The sequence below is a fragment of the Propithecus coquereli genome, unplaced genomic scaffold (genome assembly GCF_000956105.1).
Source record: "Propithecus coquereli isolate 6110/MARCELLA unplaced genomic scaffold, Pcoq_1.0 Scaffold7, whole genome shotgun sequence".
Taxonomy (NCBI): domain Eukaryota; kingdom Metazoa; phylum Chordata; class Mammalia; order Primates; family Indriidae; genus Propithecus; species Propithecus coquereli.
Window position 1 is genome coordinate 13,332,601 of NW_012153062.1, and position 11,235 is coordinate 13,343,835.

The 11,235-nt window shown below is 35.3% G+C and overlaps 1 protein-coding gene across 1 annotated transcript in view; it reads right to left on the minus strand.

Annotated features, from left to right (window-relative positions):
- WDR63 (WD repeat domain 63) overlaps positions 1-11,235 on the minus strand; it is a 65,226-nt gene that overhangs the window by 23,275 nt on the left and 30,716 nt on the right. The window contains 2 exon segments of the mRNA XM_012661029.1: positions 3,308-3,395; positions 4,761-4,905. Coding sequence (XP_012516483.1) covers positions 3,308-3,395; positions 4,761-4,905 — 233 coding nt within the window.

The following is an 11,235-nucleotide window of genomic DNA, read 5'->3' on the forward strand; positions in this document are numbered from 1 at the left end:
CTCAAGCAATCCTCCCTACCTCAGCCTCCCAAAGTGTTAGGATTATAGGCATGATCCACTGCACCTGGCTTTGAAAGACTCAACCTTGTTAGATGCTGATTTTCACAATATTGATCTATAGATTCAATACAATCCCAATCAAAATCACAGCTAGCTTCTATGCAAGACAAACTGCTCCTAAAATTCACATGGAAAAGCATAAAACCTAAAATAGTCAAAAACTTTAAAAAAGAAAAAAAGGGTAGAGGACTAACACTATCTCATTTCAAGACTGATTATAAAGCTACAGGAATAAAGACAGACACATAGAGCAGTGAAACAGAATACTAAATTCAGAAATAGACACACATATATGGACAAGTGATTTTTGACAAAATGAACTTTGATCCATAACTTGTACCATATACAAAAATTAACCCAAAAGGGATCATAGACCTAAATATAAAACCATAAAACTCCTAGAAAAATTAAGAAAAACGTTTGCAACCTTGTGTTAAGCAAAGATTTCTTAAATTCAACACCAAAAGCATGATCCATAAAAATTGATAAATTGGACTTCCTCAAAATTAAAAACTTCTGATTTCTAAGAGACTGTTAAGAGAATGAGACAACAAATCACAGACTGAGAGGAAATATTTGCAAGTCACATATCTGATAAAGGACTAATATCTAAAATATTAACTTTCAAAACTCAATAATAAGAAAACAAACAACCCAATCAAAAAATGGGGAAAAGATTTGAACAGACAGTTCACCAAGGAAGATATACCACACCAAGGTGACAAATAAATATGAAAACATACACTCAACATCTTTAGTCATTAGGTAAATGTAAATGAGATATCACTATATATATCTTAGAATGGTTAAATTTAAAAGTCTAACATACCAATTGTTGGCAAGGATATGGAGAAACTGGGACTCTCATGCTACTGGGAATGTAAAATGATAGAATCCCATTGGCAAACACGTTGGCAGTTTCTCAAAAAGCTACACGTACACCAACCATATGATCCAACCATTCCATTCCTGAGGATTTACCCAAGACGAATGAAAGCATATGTCCATACAAAGACTTGTGCATAAATGTTCGTAGAAGCTTTATTTGTAATAGCCCTAAGCTGAAAACAATTTAAATGTTCATCAACAGGTGAATGGATAAACAACTGTGGTATATCCATACAATGAAATACTATTCTGTGATAAAAAGGAACGAACGATACAGACAATAGATGATACAGACAAAAGATGAATTCCAAAATAATTATGCTGATTAAAAGAAGCCAGACCCCCCCACCAAAAGAAGTATATAATATGTGATGAACATAAAATTCTAGAAAACATAAACTAACATATAGTGACAGAAAGTAGATTAGTGGTGGCCTGGGAATGTGGGAAGTGCAGGAAGGAGGGAACACGAGGAATCCCTCCACGAGTAAATTTCTGGGAGTGATGAATATGTTCATTATCTTGATTATGGTGATGGCTTCATGGCAGTTTGTACTGACATGAGTGTACACATGTCAAAACATATCAAATTGAACACTTTAACAACGGGAAGTTTATTGTATGTCAATCGTACCTCAATATAGTTGTTAAAAACGAGTAAAAACCCCTCACACTTTAAAAGTGATAATGATATTCTTACTATAAACTGGGTAAGAGTAGTCACATTCTCCTGGCCACTTGTTTTCATTAGGCTAAAAACTAATACTAGGACATTTAATATTAATATAAGTTATCTTTTTACAAGTTACATTAATCTCTCTTAGTCTTGGTTTCCCTAATTACAAAACGGTAATGAGAATTCCCAGCTCACAGATTATTGTGATCGTTAGCATCCGTTTTCACTCCCCCTTGTAGCCCCAGGGCCTAGCACACAATGAGCACTTCACAAATATGTGGTAAGTGAATGAAAACATGTGCAATATTAGCACAGTACCTGACCCTTAGCTGGAATTCAATACATTATAACCAATAAACAAATACACAAGAGGAGGGAGAGAAGAAAGAGGAGGAGGAGGAGAAGAGGAGGAGAGGAGGAGGAGGAGAAAACTCACCTTAGATTCCCTCTAGAATGAAGCAGGCCCCAATAAATAAAAAGCATGCAATGTTTTAATAATGCTTTGAAAATGTCCATAAAAATTAAATGATTCCATTTTTTTTATCATGAGATTATGAGTTGTATCAATAGAACACATGGCTCCAAAGTGAAATTTTGCTCAAACTGGGTATTGGGTATATAAAATATGTTTTTCTTAGATATCCTAGATATAACTGAACATTAAAAAATGTATAAATGGAAATCCTTTTGATAAGGCAAACGTTTAAAAAACACTTCAATGTTAGTTATTCTAGCACATGTTCATTATGTTTGCTTTCCAGGTAGGATATTCATGCATACCTTTATCTTAATAGTTTTGACAGCTTATATGTGCACCTTGAATTAGTTCAGCAAAGATGTGTGGGTTGCGTGCAGATAGATTTAAAAGTCAATTTTCTCTCTTCACTCAGTTTTATCATAGTGCTGTATAAATATTAATTTTTAAAATTATATTCTTATTGAGAATAAGGTAATTTGTTTCTTGGTGCTCTATAACTTATTTTGCTAGACTTTAGATATATTCCATTCTATAGGATGATTCTTTGAGCACATACATATTCATTAAGTGGGCTTCTTTCATTTTTTTTTAATGTAATGAGTTTTTAAAAACACATAAGTGTGGGCTGGGTGCGGTGGCTCACGCCTGTAATCCTAGCACTCTGGGAGGCTGATGTGGGCGGATTGTTTGAGCTCAGGAGTTCGAAACCAGCCTGAGCAAGAGCGAGACCCCATCTCTACTAAAAATAGAAAGAAATTAATCAGACAACTAAAAATATATAGAAAAAAAAATTAGCCGGGCATGGTGGCGCATGCCTGTAGTCCCAGCTACTCGGGAGGCTGAAGCAGAAGGATCGCTTGAGCCCAGGAGTTTGAGGTTGCTGTGAGCTAGGATGACACCATGGCACTCACTCCCAGGCAAGAGAGTGAGACTCTGTCTCAAAAAAAAAAAAAAAAATACATAAGTGTGCTCAATAAATGTTTGTGAAACTCAATAGAGCTGAATCTTTTTATGTGTATTGGCAGTTTTAATGTGTTAACTATAGCTATTATAACCATTATAAAGTTCCATACTGGAGGGTTTGATTTTCTACATTCTTTTTACAAATTAGACCATCCTAGAAAGTAACTCACCTTCACCTTAGATATAACCAGTCACTAACACTCAAACTATTAAATGCCTTTTTAATAAGCAGATGCAATTACCTTGTGTTTTATAGAGAAGGTGGTCTTCATTCAGGCTTACTTTGGTTGGGCAGTGATCTAAACTTGTTTCACCCTTAGACAGCCTTACCTTTTGGGAAAACATATAATAAAGATTATTTCTGTATGTTGTCAAGGAATCCTTAGGTAATTTATTCCTGTCTTTCCCTATGGCTCAGATTGAAGGAAACTCACCTCCTTCTTCTTCCCCCTTCCCTTGTCTCCTTCAAATTGCTAGTTGCTTTTCCACACAGAAAGCACCTAAACCACGTTTCTAAAACCTTGCCACAGAAGGGAGCTTGTCTAGGGGCACATTTCCAAATCCCAAATTCTCATGTGTCATTTTTTTCCTGAAAATGTCTTGTATTCTATTCTGTCATACATCCTTGTTAGTTTTAACATAAAATAAGGACTCATTCCCCTGCTCCCTAAATCTCTCAGTTAAATGAAACTCCAGGAGGCTGCACAGGGACCTTGCATACACCTGGCCACCTCTGAGTCCTCTCAGGGACACACATGCCCGGGAGTTCCAGAAGCGGCCCTGGGCCTGCACCACACCCTGGCGGCTGGAATGAGAAACTGTCACACTTTACATCTTTCCCTCCTAGCTTCCGTCTCCCCTTTCTCCCTTAGGATGTTTGTCCACATGCTATGCAATTATTCTCAGGTGAGCTTTTGTTAATTTGTTTGAAGTATTCACAGCTCAGTAAATCCTAGCCCAGAATATTTCTAATCCTCTCCTTCCAATTTTTTCCCAGTTACTTTGGGAATATTCTCATCCCTCCATGTTCTCTGTTACACTGGGAGCAAATACTTAATAATGTAATTCTTGTGATATTTATACATTAAAAGGAAAGTATTAAGTTTGGATTAAAATTAGACATTCTAAAGAAAGAGAGCCATTAATGTCGGAAGTCCACTCATACTTTCCACACATACCCATAGCCATATTTTTCTCAAATTACAATTGCTTTTCTTCAAGTTCTGTCATTCAAGATAAATACAAAGAATTTCTCATTCAATTACTTTTGAGTTCTCTTTGGTCATAGGTTTTACAGCAATACTGGTTCCCACTAGTAATATGCGAAAATATGTAGAAGTTTGGCTACAACAGGAGGAGAAATTAGCTTTTCTCTGCTAAACCTAGCTCTGACCAATTTTCAAGCAACTGCTATGCAATTAAATAATATTACACAAACCATATGTAAGTCATGGCTTGCTTATACATGAATATCAATCTTGAGTTCACAATGATTTTGATTTCTGGTTTGATCTAGACAGGCATCAAAATAACTCTCAATCAAAAAATGTATTGGTTGAATGAATACATAAATTGTAAAGTCTTGTGATAATTTGAGCTGCTTTACTTTTAGAGTGCATGTATATGTATGTCTACAAATGGAAATTATAAAATGTCTGTATGCAAATAGGATGGATTAAATTCCATGTGACTTACCTTAGAGAGAGGTTTCCAGGAAAGATCAAGATGCAAAAAAGTAGATGGTACATCAAAAGGAATTTCAATACTTTCCTCTTTCTTTTTCTCTGTTGGTTGAGGGGTTGAAGTTTTCTGTGGTCTAATATCCCAGAAACATATTGTGCTAAAAAAAAGTTTACATCTTTTTTTATTAAGTATAAATAAGGGGTACACCCTTAGTACTACTGTTAATGCTACTACACATTAGCAATGTGACCTTGGCTATATTTTAATGTCTCTGATACTAAGATTTTAATGAAATGGGATAGTTTTGCATTTTATATTTTTGAGAATGATACTGTTTATGGCGTTATTTAATAACCTCCCTCATCTTGGGACTAACATCATCATATATGAGAACTGAGTTTGGAAACTGATATGATCTTTTTTTTCATATAACAGTTTTTTTTGTTTTGGTTTGGTTTTTTGCTGGTCAAGTGGAACAGTGGGAGTGCATATAACAGTTTTGACATATAGCTCATATAGTACAAAATTCACCCAGTTAAAGAGTATAGTTCAATGGCTTTAAATATATCCACTGAGCACAGAGCTGTGTGGCCATCAGCACAATCAATTTTAGAAGATTTTCATCACCTCCCCAACACTCCCCATGTATATTAGCAGTTACTTCCTATTAGCAGTTTCCCCCAAGTCCTCCCACCAGTCCTGGGCAACCATTAATATACATCCTGTATCTACAGATTTTCCCATGCTGGACATTTTATAAATGGAATCATATAATATGTGGTCTTTTGTGACTGGCTTTTTTCACTTAGTATAATGTTTTCAAGTTTCATTCATGTAGCATGCAGCTGGACTTCACTCCTCTCTACTGCCAAATGTTCCATTGTATGGGCATACCACATTTTATTTATCCATTCATCAGTCGATCAACTGTATAAGTTTTGTGTAGAGTATGTTTTCATTTCTATTGAGCATATCTAGGAGTGGAATTTCTGGGTTATGTGGTAACTCTGTGTTTAATCTTTTGAGGAACTGTCAGACTGTTTTCCAAGGCAACTGTACCATTTTTACATCCCATCAGCAATGCATGAGGATTCCAATTTATCAACATTTCCACAAGTTCACTAATACTTGTTATTTGTTGTCTTTTTGATTATAGCCATCCTAGCAGGTATGAAGTTGTATCTCATCAAAAGTGGTTTTGGTTTGTACTTGTCCTTTTGGTATAATAACTAAGAAGTCACTCCCCAATCCAATGTCATGAAGATATATGCCTATGTTTTCCTCTAAGAGTTTTCTAATGTTTGCTCTTACATTTATTTCTTTATTCCATTTTAAAACAATTTTTGTATATGGTGTGAGGTAGGAGTCCAAATTTACCTTTTGCATGTAAATATCCATCTGTCACAGCAGCACTTGTTGAAAAGACTATTCTTTCTTCATTAAATTGTTTGGCATCTTTGTTGAAAATCAGTTGACCAAAGATGTATGAGTTTATTTCTGGACTCTAAAGTTTATTCCATTGATCTATGTGTCTGTTCTCATGTTCTAGTACATCCGTCTCTATAACTGTGGCTTTGCAGAAAGTTTAGAAATTTGGAAGTATGAGTCCTCCAACTTTGTTCTTCTTTGACAAGATTGTTTTGGCTATTCTAGTTCTCATTGCTGTTTTGATTTACATTTCCCTGATAGCTAATGATATTGAGCCTCTTTTTATGTGCTTATTGGCCATTTGTATATCTTCTTTGGGGAAAAATCTATTGAGAATCTTTATTCACTTTTTAATTGGGTTATTTGTCTTTTTATTGTTGAGTTGTAAGTGTTCCCTTATTTATTATGGATACATGTATTTTATTAAATATATGACTTATAAATATTTTTTCCCATTCTGTGGGTTGTCTTTCCAATTTCTTGATAGTGTCTTTTGAAGCACTAAAGTTTTTAATTTTGAAGAAGTCCAATTTATCTATTTTTCTCTTTTTTTGCTTGTGTTTTTGGTGTTTTATCAAAGTGACATAATCTTAAAAATGATATAGTAAAAAGAACACACACAGATGGAATTGGTAATGATGTACTTTGTAATAGCAGGCATCCAACAAGTATTATTTCTCCTGTTATTCCTCTTTACTCACAGGTTAATTATAAAAATCAAATGAGATAACATATGTGAAAATTTTTATAAAAGTTCCAAACGTATATAGAGTGTGCTAAAAATAACACTCTGTGTATGTGTGAAACTTTATTATAAAGAACTTTCACATACATATCTCATTCGATTTTTATAATCAACCTGTGAGGAATATGTTTCTGATATAATGAAAGTTATAACATATTATAATGATACTTGTATTAATTGTGTATTTTTATTATTTGTATTAATTTTGTGAAATTAATTGTATTAATATTATTTGTATCAATTATATAAAAAGATACAATGAAAATGACAAAGAATATGCCATATTAGCTCCATATTTTCTATAACTGAGGTTATATATAATCTAATTAACGAATTTAAGGTCTATCAAAGAATTTAGATATGTAAGTTAAAGTATTTAGATAAGCTGGAGATAGGATCAGGGTGGCTGAGTAGTATGTGTCTCCTCCATGGAGAGGAACCAGTATAGTAAGCAGATTCTCACATTTTGAATAGATCATCTAGAAGAGAATGCTAGGCCAGGGAAGCAACAGGAACCACCCAAAGTGGAGAGGTACCGAGAGGGTTCAGGGCAACTTGCCTAGCCAAGACTGGCCAAGAGCTGGGGGAAGCTCCTGGATGTGGGGAAACAGTAAAAGAGAAGCTCCCAGAGCTCCACTCTCTGAGACAAGATTTTACAATCTTGGGTACAAGAGAACTTCCTGATCCATACAGGTCTTGAGCCCAACATTGGGAGCTGCCTATAAGATTGCACAGAGATTATCTACAGAAAGGGAAATCCAAGTGGAATCCCACAGGTATTTGAGCCTAGAGCAGCTTCAGCTGGGCACCATTCTGAGAGCCTAGATACTGGGGAACTATGGGCACACCTGCAGCTACTGTGCAGTTCCAAGGAGAGAGACAGGAGCACACGCACGCCATGCACCTCTGGGAAAGTCCCCACTACCCTCCTGTGGGCTGCTGTTGAAACTGAGATGTGAGCAGACGGCATTTTCCACAGTTTCTTGCCCACACTGCTTGCCAGGGTGAGGCCCCAGCCTCTCTGGTCCCAGACTCAAAGAGCCATTTTGAGAGTTTAACACGGGGCTGCACCCTGCCCCCTAGCGAAGTTCAGGCTGACATGGCTGCAGATGGGAGGGGCAGGGAAATCAGGCTTTCTGACATATATTGAGGACAGTACTCACCACCCTACAATAAGGAAACAAAAGGTCAATATTCAACATCATGAAAACATACAAAAATATAAAATTCAAAGGTCTAATAAAACAATCACACAAAAGAGGACAAGAAAGGAATTAAATGGCAATATGACAGAAGTTTAGCAAACCACAAAGACAGAGAGAAAGAAGGAAACAAAGAATGTATTAAAAACTAGAAGACAAGGAAACAATTAACAATATGAGAAGAACAAAGCCTCACATCTCAATATTAACCTTGAATGTAAATGGATTAAACACTCCACTTAAAAGACATAGAGTGGCAGAATGAATAAAAAAACGTGATCCAACTATATGCCACTTACAAAAAAACTCATCCTGTTCATAAAGACACATACAGACTGAAAGTAAAGGGGTGGAATAACATATTCCATGCAAACAGAAACCAAAAGGAAGCGGGAGTAACTATACTTATATCAGATAAAAAAGACTTTAAATCAAAAACATTAAAAAAAAGACAAAGAAGATCATTATATAATGATAAAGGGATCAATTTAGCAAGAGCATATAATGATTCTAAACATGTATGCATCCAACATCAGAACACCCAGATTCATAAAACAAATATTACTAGACCTGAAGAAAGAGATAGACAGCAACATAATAAAACTGGGAGATTTCAAAACCCCACTCACAGTACTAGACAGATCATCAAGACAGAAAATCAACAAAGAAACATTGGACTTAGATTGGACCTTAGACCAAACAAACATTTAGAGAACATCCCCACCCAGCGACTATAGAATATACATTCTTTTCATCAGCACATGAGACATTCTCTAAGACAGACAACATGTTAGGCCACAAAACAAGTATTAACAAAGTTTTTAAAAATCAAAATCATATCAAGTATCTTCTCAGACAACAATGGAATAAAGCTAGAAATCAATACAAAGAGGAATTTCAGAAACTATACAAATACATGGAAGTTAAACAACATGCTCCTGAACAATCGCTGGGTCAATGAAGAAATAAAGACAGAAGTTTTAAAATTTTTCAAAATGAATGAAGATGAAAACATACCAAAAAAACCTGTGGGATATAGTAAAAGCAGTTCTAACAGGGAAGTTTATAGCATTAAATGCCTATATCAAAATAAGTAGATATTAACAACCTAACATCTCATACCTCAAGGAACTAGAAAAGCAAGAACAACCCAAACCTAAAGTTAACAGAAGAAAAGAAATAAAGATCAAAGCATAATTAAATAAGATAGAGATCCCCCCCCAAAATTACAAAGAATTGGCAAAATGAAAAGTTGGTTCTTTGAAAAGATAAACAAAATTGATAAACTATCAGCTAGACTAACAAAGAAAAGAAGAGAGAAGATCCAAATAAACACAATCAGAAATGCAAAAGAAGACATTACAACTGATACCACAGAAATACGAAAGATCATCAGAGACTGCTAAGAACAACTATACACTCAAAAACTAGAAAATGTAGAGGAAGTGGATGAATTCCTGAAAACATACAACTTCCCAAGATTGAATCAGGAAAAAACAGAACTCCTGAATTGAGTTGTGAGATTGAATCAGTAATAAAATATTTGCCCCCCCAAAAAAGCCCATGATCAGATGGATTCACAGCCAAATTCTATCAGATGTACAAAGAAGAACTGGTACCAATCCTACTGAAATTGTTCCAAAAGACTGAGAAGGAGGGAATCCTCCCTAACTCATTCTATGAAGCCAGTATCACCCTGATACCAACACCAGAAAAGAATACAACAAAAAAGGACACTACAGACCAATATGTCTGATGAACATAGATGCAAAAATCTTCCAGAAAATGCTAGCAAACTGAGTCCAACAGCACATCAAAAGGATAATTCATCATGATCAAGTGGTTTCATCCCAGGGATGCAAGAATGGTTCAACATATGCAAGTCAATAAATGTGATTCAACACATAAACAGAAGCAAAACTAAAAACCATATAATCATCTCAATAAATATGGAAGAAACACTTGATAAAATTCAGCATCCCTTCATGATAAAAATCCTTAAAAAACTTGGCATAGAAGGAAAAACCTCAAAATAATAAAAGCCATATATGACAACTTCACAGCTAACATCACACCAAATGGAAAAAAGTTGAAAGCATTTCCCTGAAGAACTGGAGTAAGATAAGGATGCCCACTTTCACCACTTGTATTCAACATAGTACTGGAAGTCCTAGCCAGAACAATCAGGCAAGAGAAAGAAATGGCATCCAAATTGGAAAAGAGGCAGCCAAATTATCTCTGTGTGCTGATGATATGATCTTATACCTAGAAAACCCTCAGGACTCCTCCAAAAGACTTCTAGATTTGATAAATTCAGCAAAGTCTCAGGTTATAAAATCAACATAGATAAATCAATAGCATTTCTATATACTAATAATGACCAGGCTGAGGACTAAATCAAGAACTCAATCCCCTTTACAATAGCTGTGAAAAAAAATCCCATACCTAGGAATATATGTAACCAAGAAGGTTAAAGATCTCTACCATTCGATCCAGCAATCCCACTACTGTGTATCTACCAAAAGGAAAAGTCATTATAACAAAAAGATACCTGTACTTACATGTTTATCACAGCAAAATTCACAATCACAGAGATCTGGAATCAACCTAAGTACCCATCAACTGATAAGTGGATAAAAAGAAAATGTGGTATACATATATATACACACACTACGGAATACTACTCAGTCATAAGAAAGAATGAAATGTCTTTTACAGTAATTTGGATGGAACTAGAGGCCAATACCCTAACTAAAATAACTCAGGAACAGAAAAATGAATGCCACATGGGAGCTAAACTATGGCTATGCAAGGACACACAGAGTTATATAAGGGACTTTGGAGATTCAAAAGGGGGGAGGCTTTTTACTTATGGGGTACAATGTACACTAATTAGGTGATGGGTACAAAAGCCCAGACTTCACCACTACACAATATACACATGTACCAGGATTCGTCTTATACCCCTACTTGTATTTAAATTTTTAAAAGATTAAAAAAGTATTTAGATAAACAAATAGCAACTCAACTAAGACTAACAAAACTTTTATTGGCCGGGCGTGGTGGCTCATGCCTGTAATTCTAGCACTCTGGGAGGCTGAGGTGGGTGGAT